This window comes from Rhinichthys klamathensis, unplaced genomic scaffold (genome assembly GCF_029890125.1).
Source record: "Rhinichthys klamathensis goyatoka isolate OS25496 unplaced genomic scaffold, OSU_Roscu_1.1 h1tg000009l_1, whole genome shotgun sequence".
Taxonomy (NCBI): Eukaryota; Metazoa; Chordata; class Actinopteri; order Cypriniformes; family Leuciscidae; genus Rhinichthys; species Rhinichthys klamathensis.
Window position 1 is genome coordinate 2,154,491 of NW_026606562.1, and position 17,660 is coordinate 2,172,150.

The window sequence follows — 17,660 nt, forward strand, 5'->3', positions numbered from 1 at the left end:
ATATATACAAAATAATTATACACAGTACACACACCTATATTATGTAAACACAAACTTTTATTTTGGATGCGATTAATCAGGTTTTTTTTTTTTTCAATTCTTCAATAGCCTAAATAAAGACTTATTTGATTTTTTTTTTTTGAAAACATTAAAAAGGGATGTTCCGACTTTAAAAAAAGGTACACATACAGGTTAAGAAGCAGTTTTTCAGCAGTGGCCTCACCTTGTTCGCTGGGCTCTGGCGTCTCGGGTTTCTTGATGGTGAGGTCCAGCGGGGAGTCCTGGTCTGCCATGAGGAGCTTGCTGAGGACGGGGTTCTGTGCGGAGGCAGCGGCGCCGGTGCCGGGAGCGGGTGTGGAGGCGTCCGGGTCCAGCGAGGGCGCTTTCGGCAGGCTTTGGTCCTTGGTGCCGTTGGGCTGGGACTGGGGTTGGGGTACGTCCTGAGTTGAGCTGGTTTTTGAGGTATATTCGGCAGCGAACTGTCGGATCATTCGCTGCATGATCTCACGAGCCACTAGAGGAATGTGGGGGTCTGTAAATTTTGGGAGGTCTGCTGAGAGAGACATACGGGATGCAATGAGCCAGTGAATGCATGTAGTGTATGTATCACTTCAAGATACAGAGAAATTAGTTTTGGCCATAAGATACTGTATATGTCTAGCCTCCAAATATTTTGATCACTCCAAGCTCACACTTTACACCAGTGTTTTTAGTATCATTGAGATGCTATAGTTTTTAATGTTCTTTATTTTTATATTTTCAATTTTTGTTTTAATTTTGGTATTTTTTTGTCTATATATTAGGGGTGTAACAATATATCGTGTCACAATATATATCGCAATACAAAAATGCAACAATATGTATCGTGGATAGTGACAATATATATTGTGTATAGTTTACCCAAAATAAAAAATAAAAAATTTAAAGTTTACAGAGTTTTAGTGTCAGTACTACATTAAACTGCTATATATAATGTTGAATATAATGTATAATAATGCAATGGGGGAATATTTGTGTGTCCTGATAATGCCAAATGTCTGATGTTACCAGTAAAAAGTGGCCAATATTATTTTAAATATATCTAGTCACTGACAGAGTAAAAGCATATTAGTTTTCAGCTTCAGAATCGTGAATATTGTTATTCTGGTGTCTCTATTGTCCCGTTCATTGGGTTCCCAGCACCAAGTCCAAGCCGATTCATTTACACACACAATGTAATACTAAATTTAGCATTTTAATCAACAGTTCATTTTTTGTTAACCTTTTATCATATGTCTTGGAGGATCGCAATAATATCGTATTGTGAGTTCAGTATCGTGATATGTATCGAATTGTAACATGAGAGTATTGTTACACCCCTACTATACACACACACTTGAACAAGTCTCTTATGTATTTTGCAATATTGTTATTGACCAGCCAGGTGAACATGAACAAGATAAGTTAATATTTGACTAAAAATACCATCTCATCAATTTTTCTCTTTTGTGAATTTTATAACATTCATCAAACTATTTCACAATGCGCTTGTTTACTGCCATTGTTAAAATCAAAGGCCCTGGATTGAGCAGACAAGGCTGTGAAAACACTTCCTACAGCCCAGTAAAGTTCTGCAAGAGGGAAGACCGTTTCCGCAGAGTATAAAACATCAAATACACACACCACAAGGAAGGAAAGCAGCCTGAAAACATTTGAACCTCAAAACCCTTATCTTGTACATATGCGTATCCTATGCGGTTTACTGTAGAATATGTGTTCATGTGTGATTGGACAATCAAACTAAAACAGCGGGTTTTAAACCAAAATCATGAATTATTATAGTGTAGGGCCTCCTTTTGTGGCCAATACAGCACCAGTTCGTCTTGGGAATGACAGACAGAAGTCCTTCACAGTGTCCAGAGGGAGTCTGAGAGGCCAGATCACTATGTGGAGGATAACATCGTTCCTCCTAAATACCGTGAAGCGGCTCACAAATATTTAGATCTGGTTTTAATATTTAGATGTTCAACTTCACTTTCATGTTCATCAAACCATTCAGTCACCAGTCTTGCTGCGTGTATTGGTGCATTTGAACTCTGATTTGTCTCCCATTATGCTGTGTGGATTGCAATTGCTCTGCTAATTCAAACCAAATCAGTGAAGATTGGCCACCAGGCCGTGCATATACAGGCATGAAACCTCCAACAATATTGGCCAGTGTTTCAGTTGTCCAATATATATATATACAGTATAAGTGATTTAAAGAGGACCTATTATGCCCTTTTCAAGACTTTTTTTGTTTTTTTATTTTGTTATATAGAATAGTTTTCATGCTTGAATGGTTAAAAACCCCCAAATAAATCTCATGTTCTCCATTGTTGCGGCTCCTCTTTTCCCAGTCTGTCAGTAACACTCTGTTTAGTTCCCGTCTCTATGAAGCCCCTCCTTCTGAAAAGCACACTGTGCTCTGATTGGTCGGCTGGACCAGTGTGTTGTGATTGGTTAAGCGCTTCGAGCATGTTTGGGGAAATGTCCCGCCCCTAATTACCATAACCGCCAGTTTTAACACACTATTAACCAACTCAACCAGGTCTCGTCTCTTTATTTTGCGTGTGCATTTGGGTGGGAATGATTTACATGACGAATATTGTGACATTTTTGTTCCTGGAAGAAAACTCAAGACTACAACGGGGCCGTTTCAGGGAGTTCAGAAACAGTGACACTGATATACTGACTTTTCAGACCTTTTTAATGTGTCACAAACAGACACATTAAACACTAAAGAAAGTTGAACATGTAAAAAGCATAATAGGTCCTCTTTAAATTGAGTTGAAGGTTTTTTTAATAATTATTGTAAATTTTTTCAAAAATGGATTATCATTATTTGGGGTTATTTTAAAAGGACATCATTTTAATTCACCACCGTAATTGCAGTTGTTTATAACAAATAACTTTAAGAAAAGAAAAAAACACACAATTCAACTACAATTAATATTGATTGATCATACCAGTAAACTGGAAAAAGTGTCTTTACACATTCTTCAACTACTTTGGTTTCAGTTTGTGTAATGCTCAAAATATTGTGTGTGTGTGAAGCTTGTCTTACCCTTTCTATAGAAGACAACATTGAGGAAATCCTCTGCTTGCCTCTCGAGTTTGTTAATTTTGGACTGATCTTGCTTGAAGCTGTCCGCTTCTGATAACACTTGGTTGTTCAAACCAACCAAATTTTCCTAGAGAGAAAATACAATGAGAGTCTAACTTAATTAAATAAATAAAAAGCTAATTAAAAGCAAAAGCAATCATATTAGAAACTTCATTAACAAATGAATTGCATTCAGAAAAGAAGAATACTTATAGTCTTTTCTTTTCACCTGAAAAGTGCATGTGTTGTCAAGTCATATCTTAAACACCAAAAGAGTTAAATAAATAATAATGTCATTTGACTAATAATCATTCCTGATATAGAGTTACCGAGCATCTCTCCTGTTTTTCTCTTTTTATTGAACGCCAATGACCCAGCTACTACAGATACTGTGTATATAAAGTTGAAAACATAGCATGACTCAAGGTAAATGTGACATTGCTGATGCGTTGTTTGTGGAAATGCACAGATAAGAAAATAAGAGCGAGATTAATTACCTTCACTTTTTCACGTCTTAAGCAGCAAAAGAGACAATTTTCATTAAACGACCAATCTGACACACCCTCAGGCTCACAATCTGCGAGAGGAAAAGAAAGGGTGTTAGTGAAGTGCTATCCTTTTACAAACAAACACTCTGCAACAAATGTTGGCCAATTATTATCATTAATTATAACGCATATCAAAAATGATATACTGTGGGTTTTTCCTGCACTTACAATTTTTCAGTAGCAACCCAAACAATATTTTAGTCCATGCTATGTTTTTTTTTTATATTAAAGTATTAAAAAGAATGAAACCTCCTTTTTTTTTAGAAAACCTCAGAAGTTTTTAGAGGTTCGAGCTCTGAACTCAGACGATATTTAGTTAGCATAATTGAATGAAATGCGCAACAAGTGACCTTTTCTTTTCTAATTTCAGTGTGTTGAGTGTCAGACTTGTAGTTGTAAAGGAGGGAGAACTATAAAATGCTGAAGAATAGCGAACGCAACCACGTAAACTTAGATGAGACCGGAGAACGGAGGACGGGAAACCGAGGGCTCAAAAACAAAGGGATGATTTACTGAAACAGAACATCCTGACAAAGCAAAACTATGTAAAATAAATAATAAAGGTTATATGAGTCGTATTTAACTACATTTATTTTTTATTTGTAGTACTTACAGTACTTTTTGAATTGATTTAAAAATATTGGTAACACTTTAGTTTAGGGTCCAATTCTCACTATTAACTAGTTGCTTGTTAGCTTGTTGCATATTATTAAGATATTGTCTGTTTATTAGTACTTATAAAGCACATATTAATGCTTTATTCTGCATGACCATATTCTACATCCCTTAATCACCCAATACCTAAACTCAACAACTACCTTACTAACTATTAATAAGCAGTAATTAGGAGTTTATTGAGGCAAAAGTCAAAGTTAATAGTGAGAATTGGACCATAATCTAAAGTGTGACCAAAATATTAAATTAAATCACATGGAAGACTGCGGCGATCTGATGTATTGGTGAACATTGACAGGAATCATGTGCGGAAAAAATAAAAATGGCCCATTTATTTCTAACGGTTCAAAAGAGGGGGTGGAAAATGGTCATGAGAAACTAAATTACAATGGTTTTTGGTGTAAGAAAGCTTGACTACCATAAGTGTGCCTGGGGGGGACATTTAAGTGATAAAACTTGACCCCTTAAATGACCCCTTTAAATATTCTTCTTTGTTATGATCCTTGGCAGATTATGTTTTCAACGCTGTGTCTGATCATAGCCGCTAGCTGACAATCACATGGAAAGGTCATTCTGCTTATTTTTAGGAGTTGCCGTCTCTTGACCGACTGACTGCAAAATAACCCAAGAGGAGACAATCTTTCTATTCTAGACTACTCTATGTGTGACAGGTAAATTCAACAAATTATGTGTTATAATAAGGATATATTATTTAATAGTGAAGAAGAACAGAGAACAGTTTATTAAATTAAGACAAAAGTCTCTCTTGACATCTGTCTCAAGCAATCAAACAATCTCTCATTACCAAAGAGCACGAAGAGCCAGAACTAAACTGTACTGATCTGCGTATGAATAGCAGTTTTCTTACTGTAACAGCAAAAGATAAACAGAAGTGTCCTTAAAATTATCAAACACAAAATATATTTATCAATGGACATTTATTAATATGAAATGTTACTGCAAAAATACGTATTTTTCTTAATAGATAATTGCCAGCATAATTTAAAACTTGGAGAAAAAGCTCATATTTGCCATAGGAAAAAATTCTGTTCAATGTCTGAGGTTAATTTGCACTTCAAGTGCTGCAAAAAAAGAGCATCAAAGCCATGTTTATATTTCATGCTCATTCGTGAAAAAATGAATAAAAAAATGTAGTTAGCTTAATATGATTTGATGGTTTAAGCTCACGAGTGGTTCTCTTGAGCGAACAACTAAGTATTTATACCTTTAGAAACAGACGATTTGAACATTTTCTGGTTGACAAGCTAATGTGCAATTAGATTGTTGCGTTTTATTTAGTGAATTTACAAAATGACTAAAGGTCTTAAAATAGAACCCTGGGGTACTCCAGAACTAAAGAAGAAATCGGGTGTTTTTCTACTGAGCAATTTTGTTTAAGTGGACAAAAAAACCTCTTTAAACGGTTTCATTATTTAAAGTGCAGTACAAAAGATTTGTCCATCGAGCAGTGGAGGCAGAAAACTACCAAAACAATGTTCCTCCGAGAGTAATTTGCAATTAACTGAGTTGGGCTTTGGCTTAGCCTTTTAGCGCGAATGAATATGATGGTTTGAATTAGGGCTGTGCAACGATTAATTGCTATTAATCGCAAACAAAATAAAAGTTTGTGTTTACATAATATATGTGTGTGTATTGTGTATAATTCTTTTGTATATATATATATATATATTAGGGCTGTCAAATGATTAATCGCATCCAAAATAAAAGTTTGTGTTTACATAATATATGTGGGTGCACTGTGTATAATTATTTTGTATATATATAAATACACACACATGCATGTATATTTAAGAAAGAAAATTATTTATATATAAAATATTTATATTTATATATAATAAAAATTATATATAAATCTATATACAGTATATACATGGAAATATTTCTTAAATATATACAAGAATGTGTGTGTATTTATATATATAAAATAATTATACACAGAGCACCCACATATATTATGTAAACATAAACTTTTATTTTAGATGCGATTAATCGCGATTAATCATTTGACAGCCCTAATATATATATATATATATATATATACACATACATACACACACATGCATGTATTTATTTAAGAAAAATGTATTATATATATATATATAAAATATATATTATATTAATATTATATTATTATACATTATATATAAATATATACAGTAAATACATGCAAATATTTCTCAAATATACATGCATGTGTGTGTGTGTTTATATCGATTTATATATACACAATAATTATACACAGTACACACACATATATTATGCAAACACAAACTTTTATTTTGTATGCGATTAATCGTTGAACAGCCCTAGTTTGAGTCCTACTCGTGTATCTGTGTTATCTGTGGTTACAACCATTCATTTTATCAGAGCGAATGTCACTAATGACGTCAAACCTCCAATAACTTAAGAACTCTACAAATCTCTCTCTCGCTTTTAGCGGCTCCCGTCACCACAGTGGAACATCTGCACATTTATTCGGCATGTTTTAGGCCAGATTTCCTTCCTAACTTCACTAAATCTCGGATTATGTATTATGTTTAAAGCATTCTGAGGCTAAAATAACACTTTAAACATTTCTGGAATAAACCGGCCAACTTCTTTGTCCTGCGCAGGCTAATTTCATTGCTAGCACTGTACGTCCCCTTGAACACATACTATTTTTGAACACAACACTTTTGTAGTTTGATAAAAATGATAAAAATGCACAATATATTTTGTTCACACATTTAATGTCATATTTAGTTTTTGAACAAACAGTCATAGTTGAAAAAACCTAAGAGGCAACATTGTTTGTTGTGGCCAAAATGTTTTTTAAATGTACTTTTAAATATGTAATAATTCATATTTTAGTATCATTTATAATATAAGGTCAGGAACATGGCTAATATAAGAAAATCTGAACAAGAAGGATAAAAAAAATATACAAATTTGATCTTCTTTCTTTAGACTGTAGAAGTTTCCAACATTGGAGACTAAAAGTAATCGTAATCTTAATCTTCACCACCATCATGTAAACGGTAACACTGACCTTGAAAGAAGGTAAGATCTTTTACGAGTCCTGGTCCAAACAGCCCCTCCAAAATGCTTTCAAACCCTGTGAAGAAGACAAAGGTACATTCTTATTAGCTATATGTACGGTCTATAAGTACAAATCACATGTCCACCCACGTCTACCCCCGCACAAGCACAAACCGCTTTCAATTTTATGAACTAAATCAATGCTTTGCCAATTTAATCCTGCCACTCAATTTAATTAACTGAAAATACTGGATCAACGGAGTAGTTGCATGAATACACCCTGATGAATCTGCTAAAATAGAGAAGAAAGAAAAAAAGAAGTATTATTCTGGGTAAATGTCTATAGAAGTGATTTTGTACAAGCCCCGGAAATCTTGGAAAAAAAACAGATGCGATGCAGACATCTGAATATCACAACACAATGTCAACTCCTAAATAAAGACCTGCCACCAAAAATATCTGAAAAAAAGGCAAAACAGAACGGCACTGGCATTTAACATTGGAAACACAACATTTCTGTGCATTCGAATCTAAACCGTACCATACACTTCAACTTGAATGTATAACATTTCCTTGAGTTAAGGCGCATCCATACTGCTCAATGACGTCCTTAAAGCTATGCTGTCACAATGATTAAGAAGAACACGATTAAAAGTTTGTGTCCTTCAGGAGACCGCCGTCTTTCTGACAGAAACAGAAACAGAAACAGCCAGACTCAGTTAGTGTGATGCACTATTCATCAGCTGTTCACACTGCACTTATAAAGCATGCATGCCAAATTGTTGCTTCTACAAAGGAGGCTTTGAAAACAAAAACGAGCCCTTCAAAGACTTCTAGCATTCTAGTCCATTAAATGCAGCGCACTAATGCTGAAACTGCAGCGCTTTTACAGCTCTAGTGGATAATTGCATTGGTAGGTACACAATGATCAAGCACTGGACATCGAATGCAAAGATATTTGTGATTAAGTACTTTTTTTTTTAATAGATTTTTTGAATTTGCTGATTTTTGCCATACATAATATTTTTGCCCAAAATCAACTGATAGTGAGTTATATTGCTTGTGAAAGTCAGTGTAGTTGTTCATATGATGTGTATTTAAAGATACACATTATAAGTTATATTGTTATCAAGAGGATTTTATTAAAAAAAAAAAAAAAAAGATGAATGTTCTGTATTTTTAATTGATACATATTTTTTTTATTGGATAAAATGCTTTACAATAAGGTTTCATTAGTTAACTACATTAGTGAACATGCACTGAGAATAAACAATACTTCAACAGCATTTATTAATAAGCTAATGTTAATTTCAACATTTACTCATACATTATTAAAATCAAAAGTTGTGTTTTGTTAACATTAGTAATGCAGTGTGAACAACAAACAATGAACATCTGTATTTTTATTTTACTAACATTAACAAAGATTAATAAATACTGTAACAAATGTATTATCCATTGTTAGTTCATGTTAGCTAATACATTCATAATGTTAACAAATAAGACCTTATTGTAAAGTGTTACCGATAAAATAATGAGCAATGCAAGATGAGACATTTTCCTGGAAGAAAAAGACTGTGAATTTATATCTTCTAAAAGCCAATTTTGTCAACAATTCAAGTACCTCAAAACTGGACGATATATATATATTATATAGTTTGTGTGTGTGTGTGTAAAAATGTAGCCTAAAATATAATCCTTACCCAAGTTGGTTTGCAGGAGGATATCAAGTATTTTGTATTATCATAAGTCTTGGTATAATACTTCATACAGGCCTCCTGCATTTAGTATGAAGGACAACTGTGTGGGACATCGACATAGAGCGACTCATTCAAGCCAACAAAACAAACATCCATTCACTACACGACCCTAAATCGCCAAGACCAAATGAAGAATGCATTCCACACATACACAACATTGAACAACAGTAAAACCAGTGCGGGGAAATGTCCCATTGAGGGGTGCGAGAACGAACAGAAACAAGCCAATTAATTTGACACCAGGGAGGGTCACGTCAGCAGCTTTTTGTTTGAACTTCCTGGTGACCATTAATAGTCTATATATAGTGTAGTGGATGAATGAATAATTTACTTTCACTGGGCAACAAGCAACCATGTATCTAACCAGTAGATAAGATCGATATATCGTACAGAGTCTGAGTTCTGCTGATGGTTGAAGGACAACATTTCCAAGATGTCCGTCTTGAGCAAGCTTCCCACACAAGCCAACTGTTCAATCTCGAATTGAATTAAATCTAACATAAACTGCCTATGTTTAATCTATATTGAGGACAGATTAGAAGGCTCAGTTACTGTGAAAAACATAATCATGCTTTTACCTCTAAAGCTGAAATTAGTCTAAACACAATCAACATGGAGTGCTTTGCTTAAAATCCATAGTGTTTATTTGATCTATTTAACATTCCTATTAAATTATCCCCTTAAAATGATTAAGTTTATATAGAATATGGAAGTTTATGGGATCGAACCGGATGTGACAACGTCTCCGAGCTAAGATTTGAGATTTAGCATTAGCATTATTGTTATCTGTGGTGACAGCATGTCGATTTGGAGATGTTCACACGTTGGACCGAGTACCGAACCCTGAGGCACACCACTTGACATTTGGCCCCTTTGAAATGAACTTGGATATTAACTGCTTCTGAATTAATATCACAATAATTTGTTAATATTTTGGCTTCATATATGTTGCTAAAAATTTGCTTTAACATTTTTTGTTTTATTTTTTAAAAATTGCTGTTTCGTGCTTAAAATATAGACTTTCCTAAAGGCTTGAGCTGTCGTCAATATCGTCCAGACTTCCTCTGCAACATTTTAAGGAACTAAGCACCACCCAAGAGATCAATAGCATCTTACTTTAAGAGTGGGGGGGGGGGGGGGGGGGGGGATATCTTTTTCTCTTCAGGGATCATGGCAATACCTTCATTAAATCATTAAAATCAGCATATTAGAGACAGTGCACGCTTGCCTCCCCATGGTTTATCTTAACCCTAAATTAAGCCAACTCCCTACCCCCAATCCTTAACATCCTCCATTCATAGAAGGTAGAAAGGGGGTTGGGTTTGTTCTTTCAGGGGAAATCTGTGTCAACTACAACCATCTCTATCTGGTAGAGCCATTCCCTGAGACGGATGGTACACAAAAAAAGTCAGCAGCGTGACAGCCAGGTCAAAGGAAAACCAAACAAACCACTGAGTTTTCAAGAACAAACCAACGAAATTGACCAATATAATGACAAACACACACCTACATCAAGACACATCTCGGTTAGATCTTATGGCTAGTCACTGCAGAAACATCTCTGATGGGAAGAGTAGATTGTTAGATTTCAACATCGGAAGAGGATGTCACCCTTTATCCGGCCCCAAGCAGTTCAAAAGACAAAAAAGAAAAACACACCAAAATATGATCCCAATCCTGCCCCCATCCCCATTCTTCAGTCCACTGTTGTGTTTAAAGAGTAGTTTCTCCGCATTCATCCAATTTCACTCCAAGCGTATTCAAATTGGGGAGGGGTGGAAGAAAATGGGTCATTTCTCTTTGTTTGCTTAAGGAGTTAACCCACAAAAAAGCCGCAGTGTTTGAGAAAGCAATCCCAAATCTGTGAAGAACCTGCCATTGTGACCCTGACGGCTAATCTTTACATTAGAAGAGGGGAAGAGCAGCAACATTTTCCTGATAACTCTCTGACAGGAATCTGCCGTCACGCAGGACTCACGCTGCGCAGTTCAACGATCCTGTTGGGGCCAATGATTTATTCAGTGCGCCATGTGCCAAAAGCAGAACGTCTAATTAATTATCCAATTATTTAATTATCCGACTGAAGGCCACTGAAATGATTAGGATTTCAATTGTAAAACGCAAGCTTGATATCTTTTATTATTCCTTTGACACATAAAAATAAATGAAATCAATTTTTAATGTGCTCTAATTTTCAAGCACCAGGAAATGTAGCTAGAATACCATAGAGCTAATCTAAAGTCGTTTTGATAGGTCCCGCTATCTTTAATATACCTTTGCAATATGTTATAGAAAACACATATCTAAATAGTGTGAGCTTCAATGCACTCTGGGAACGCTGACTATTAGAAATATGAAAAGCATCAAGGTATGATAACATCCACTCCAGTTTGCCCCCCCCCCCCCCCCCCAAAAAATAAATAAATAAATAAATAAATAATAAAAATAATTAAATAGAATACAAGCCCAAGACATCAATACAAGTAAAACACGTTTTATCACTTTTTATCACTTCAAATTTCCGCCACGTAATAAAAAAAATGTAAAAAATAATTGCGACTTTTTATCTCACAATTCTAAAAAAAATGGAAAAAACGGATATAAACTCAATCTTTATAGAGTTTATATCTCACAATTCTGACTTTTTTTTCTCACAGTTTGGACTTTTTTCTCACAATTGCGAGTCTACATCTCATAAAGTCGCAATTCAGACTTTTTTTTCCCTCTGAGTTCTGACTTTATAACACGCAATCGCTAGTTTATATCTAAGAAGTTTATAATTCTGAGAAAAGAAGTCAGAATTGCGACTTTATGTCAGAATTAAGTAAGAATTGCGCGATAAAAAGTCACAATTACCTTTTTTATTTGTTATTCCATGGAGGAAAACAAGCTTCCATACAAATAACTTTTAGGCATTATTAATGTCTGTAATATACAGGTGAAACTCGAAAAATGTATTTATTTCAGTAATTCAACTTAAAAGGTGAAACTAATATATTATATAGACTCATTACATTCAAAGTGAGATATTTCAAGCCTTTATTTGTTATAATTTGGATGATTATGGCTTACAGAAAACCTTTTCACAATATTCTAATTTTGACTTGGGGGTTTTCATAAGCTGTAAGCCATAATCATCAAAATCATAACAAATAAAGGCTTGTAATATCTCACTTTGAATGTAATGAGTCTATATAATATATTAGTTTCACCTTTTAAGTTGAATTACTGAAATAATTGAACTTTTGCAAGATATTCACCTGTAAATAAACTACAATGTGCATTAAGTGTTTGGGAATTGTTCAAACAAGCCCAAGAAAATGAAGGTAGGCAAACACTGAGCTGAGAATAAATTATTCTTATTATTATTATTATTATTATTTTTATTACTGTCATGGTATCCATAGGGTTGCCACCCGTCCCGGTTTTCCCGGGATTGTTCTCTTTTTTGATGTCCTTCAAAGCTGGAAACGCCCCTGGTTGACCCCTCCCCCTCAAAGTGTCCCGGTTTTTCACAAATCAAAGGTGGCAACCCTAGGTATCCATGATGTAAATATAAATGAACATATATTATATTACATAATATATTAAATATATTCATATCATTTATTTAGAAATTATATAAATATTCATTGTTTTGTATATTATATATATTTTTTTTCAGCAAGTCAAAATATAATCATCAATTTGACATCTACTTTCACATTCTTTACTAACAGAATATAAATTCACAAATCATTATCCTCGACGCATTGACACTTAGCTCATAAAAAGCGAGCGCATTTCAAACGCTTATGTTTTATTCAGTGTTTAAGACGCTCATATTTTGAGTGGAACAGATGTTGAGGTAACGAAAAGTACCTTTGGCTGCTTGTACTGCAGCTGGACAGATTCACCCTTGAAAAAAGGAGATTTCTGCTCTCGTCTCAATCACCTGCAAGGTGCGCGGCGCACAAATACAAACCAAAGCTGAGTGAATAGCACAGATATCTCATGTGACTGCCAACAGACTGAATTCTCTATTCTCATACAGGAAATGCTTTATAGGTTTTCTACGCTTCAATTCACACGTTCTGCCAGAGTCAATTAACTTCAGTTTCAAATAAACTGTAAACACTGACACAAAAGCACTGCTCACAACTGACCTTGTGTCAAATGCTTCGAACACTTCCAAAAAACCTGTAGTATTTCTTTGGCTCCAAAAAAAAAAGAGAATTCAAAACATACACCTTTCCTTGCTTTTTAAATGTTTGGCCTTCGTTTTTAATGAGATTAGAGGAAATAAAACCTTTTTGGCTAAAAAGAAAATCAAAATATTTGGCCTTTATTTAATGCTTACCACATGAAAATAAAAAAAAATATAAAAAACCACAGAAAATGAAGGGAAGAGACACGCTGAGAGCCGGATTCGAACCTCCAGAGTCCGCGTGAGCAACCACTTCGCCACGGCTTTAGGTAAAAGCTTAATGTTTTTCGTTTTTTCCTCATTCGAGAACTTAAAAACCTGTTTTCTTTCATAGCGGAAGCTTAAATAAAAGAGTGCCACATCACCTGTGAGAGATTAATGTTATAAATAAGCGTAACGCTACTGCCATTTTGACTGCCTTCGCTATTTAATGCCCTCTATCCCCGTATTTCATACACAGACATCAAACTAATTAATTTGAAAGACTGCTGAAAAAGCTAATTATGAGGTCGCGAGGTGCACATACTTTATTATTAAAGAGAGGACAGGAAAAAAAGGGAAGTTTATGGAGGCAGACTGGCTTTTCTCAGACGTGTGCTTCCTAACCTCAGAAGGTTTTCATACGTTGCTTAGTGACACTGGGCGAGATCGCTATACTTCTCTTAATTAGCCTTTCCTCCATCCCTTTGTCTCCTGCTGCCTGTCACTCATCTTTTTTGGACTATATAACTTGTTTGGATTGCGATTGAAAACTCGCTTTTGAATCCTATAGGACACGCGTTGGTATAAAAGGGAGGATCGAATCAGGAAATCCCCCCCATCATCATCCATTTCATACGGGTCTTTGTTTGCAGATGAATGACTAATTATGATCCTCGACTGATGTGGCGTAGCATCTGATGAAGTTAGAGAAGTATTTAAACACGCTGGCTGGAACATACATACAGTGCATATGAGTTTTTAATAACAATACTCTAAGATCAAGGTGGAAGATGGTAGATATAATACTGATTATACAGTTTAATACAATTGAGTGACAGCAAATTAGATACTCGCATTTATTCAGAAGTCAGTGAGGTTGACTAGTTCATTTAGACTTTTTCTTCACTACAAATATTTTTGTGATTTTTTAATTAGCATTCTGAGCTTAATCTGTTAAACAGCTCTGTCTGTTTTTAAAGTCCACAACTCGAACGGATGCCTGACCGCCTCAAGGCCGAGATCTATCAGATCATTGAGTGTTCGTTGAGAGCGAAGTAAAAAAAAACTAAAATAACGACTTTATTCAACTATTCATTTCCTCTCTGTGGGCCGTGAGATTTCACGTAGTGTAACAGCGCATTGTACGTCACACGCAGGCTCACTATTGGCCGACGCTGGTCATGTGTGTGATGTGTGTGACGTACAACACAGATGCGCTGCGCTGTTACACTACGTGAACTCACTCGAGGCCCACAGAGAGGAAATGAATAGTTGAATAAAGTCGTATTTTAGTTTTGTTTTTTCGCACAAAAAGTATTCTCGTCGCTTGATAAACTTAAGGTTGAGCCACTGTTTTAACAATGTTTTTACTAACTTTTCTGAGCCGGCAAGTTTCAATAGCATAGAAGTCTATGGAGGAGAAAGACAGCTCTCATATTTAATCAAAAATATCTTAATTTGTGTTCTGAAGATGAACGAAAGTCTTACGGGGTTGGAACAACATGAGGGAGAGTAGTTACTGACAGAGTTTTCATTTTTGGGGTGAACTATCCCTTTAAGCTGTTAGTAATGTCTTGATATTTAATGTGTGCTTAAATAAATTTGTCATGAAAACAAGTTGTGACAGCCACTGTATAAATGAGTATATTTCAAAAATGAATTGGAGTAGAAAATTAACTTTATAATTAGATTTACAAGTTAATGCAAAACCTGCTTTATGCAAGTACAAAAGTTTTTTTAATGAGTGTTGATCATTACCTAAAAATAAATAGAAGTAACATTTAATAATTTGGCCTCTGTTGTTAATTGTAACCTTTAATATTATAGTAATATGTATTAAGGGCTCCCCATATAGTTAACAGCATTACAGAAAATTAATTATAATATAATTTACATATACAGTATATATATATATATATATATATATATATATATAAACAGTTTCACCCAAAACTTTTTGAAAACAGAAAATGTGCACTATTCATCAGAACTGACAGTTATCAGGCAAGGGTCGAAATATTGTCATATAACAGTCAATATATATACATTACAGTACTATATATATATATATATATATATACATGAATAATAATACATATTATAAACTGACTATCCAAAAACATCATGCCCATTGCTGTACCCTATCTTGGCTCAATTCACTAAATAAACACTTTAGCATTTTCCTTTTTGTCACTTTTGTTAACACTCAAAAATATGCAAATTAATGCAACATTTTAAGTATCAAAGCGATAGCCACATTTAGACAACAAATATTACTTGACACCCCTAGAGACTAGACTCTAAATAAAGTAAAAAGGCAGTAAATAAAAAAATATTATTCAAAAATATATTCAAATCTTGTTTGGATTGTTAAAATGTCTAAATAATAATACGTCTTTTGTCTAACCTAGTAAGAAACACTATATGAAGATCATAAAGATAAAGGATAAAAGCAGACTTTGCAGTCTTCCAGATAATTCTGTCCAATTACCTGAAATGCACTGCTTTTCCAGCAACAACAAAAAACCGAGCATTCCTGCAACAAGGAACAAGCTAGTGCACAAAACGCCGAGAAAAACAGAGAAAACACACTCGAGTGCTTCCCGCATCAGCTATTTGATTTCCCCTTGTTCAATTCCTGCAAGAACATTGCAAGTGCAGGAGTGTTATTTGGAGAGGAGGTTAAGCAATGTCATTCGGGCCCCTCTTGACCTAGATTGTGTTTGAATTCGAGTGCGGGAAAACTGTAAACCCGCAGCTGTGCTTTGAGGGACCGGCCAATCAAATGTAACCCTTCAGGACATCGGCCTTCCCTGACAGGACCTTTTAGGTCATCAAGCCCCAATTGCAGGGAATGTACATCTCGTACATGCACCAGTTGTCATAAAAACGAACTATTGGCTACGAAAGGCAATTTTAAGCTTTTGATGGTGGTGATTAGTGTCAAAAGCAATGTTTACTTGGCCATTAAGTCCCAAATGTGAAGCATTAGGTTAAAGTAGATGTGGATTTAAAGTCCACTGCAAAGCAGGTTATTTATAGGGTTAAGTGTTCACCAAAAAAAGTCTTTTTTTCTTCTTCAAAAAGCTGTGATTTTTAAAAGAATAGATCAATATACCACAATACTTCATGTTTGCAAGGCGCTCTACGTTAGTGAGTCACGACAAATGGTTTATTTTCACGACTAGCACGTCAAACTGATGTGGCGATCTCCATGTAAACCCACAGAACATCTGCAGCACATTTAAAAATATACATTTCTTTGACAGAATAAATTTTTTTTACATAAAAAAAACCCTGTTATTTGTATAGCCTAAGGACAATCTGAGAATGAAAGCACTTACAAAAAAAAGGCATGGCCTTCATCGTGTGTGTATTACATCGCCGCTATTTTGCACCTCAACCTTCGATCAATAATATACTCCTTCTATCTGTCTGTTCATTTAATAGGGTTGAGGGATATAACAAAAGTGTCTGTTTTTTTATTTTATTATATTCTATAGATACGATTTTTTCAACCATGCAGTCAATGTTGCCAAGTATGTTTAAAATGTTTAAACGTAGTACATAAAATACATAATTAAAAACAGTTTTTCATAAAGAAAACCACCATAAGAAATCAAATCCCTCTAAAGGCGTGTAGTTCACCACCACCACCACCTAAAAAAAAAAAAGTAGTTCAAATGTTCTTTCTTCAGTGAAACATAAAAGAAGAAATTCTTCAGAATGTCCAAGCTGCTCTTTTCCATATGTTAAAAGTGAATTGTCTTTATATGTTGTCTTTAAAAGTGAATTGTGACAATGTCCACTGTAAGTGTAAAAGAGCAGCTTCGACATTCTGTTAAATAACTCCCGAGTTTCAGAAAACCTTTTCTTTTTTGGGTGAACTATACCTTTCAAAAAGACATCAGAGAACATGTATCTATTGTATGGCAGTGTGATAATTCAACAATACATGAGTGAAAGGAAAAATCTCTCAAGTCAACATACAATGCAGGTGATGCGATACTCCATTCAAAAACACTCTTTCCCACAAATCAATCTGTGTTGAATCCTCCGGGTCCCTCCCAGGACAAATCAAAAACTACACATCCAAGACCTTTAAGTCAATGCAGAATTCAGAAAAT

The 17,660-nt window shown here is 34.7% G+C and overlaps 1 protein-coding gene across 2 annotated transcripts in view; it reads right to left on the minus strand.

Annotated features, from left to right (window-relative positions):
* lcor (ligand dependent nuclear receptor corepressor) overlaps nucleotides 1–17,660 on the minus strand; it is a 33,553-nt gene that overhangs the window by 7,104 nt on the left and 8,789 nt on the right. Inside the window, exons 2-5 of one of the 2 annotated variants that reach the window (XM_056260561.1) lie at nucleotides 7,397–7,462; nucleotides 3,622–3,701; nucleotides 3,086–3,212; nucleotides 224–550 (exon numbers count right to left, since the gene is read on the minus strand). In XM_056260561.1, coding sequence (XP_056116536.1) covers nucleotides 224–550; nucleotides 3,086–3,212; nucleotides 3,622–3,701; nucleotides 7,397–7,462 — 600 coding nt within the window. Of the gene's footprint in view, nucleotides 1–223; nucleotides 554–3,085; nucleotides 3,213–3,621; nucleotides 3,702–7,396; nucleotides 7,463–17,660 lie in introns of both variants that reach the window. The other variant, XM_056260560.1, reaches the window with a different exon arrangement.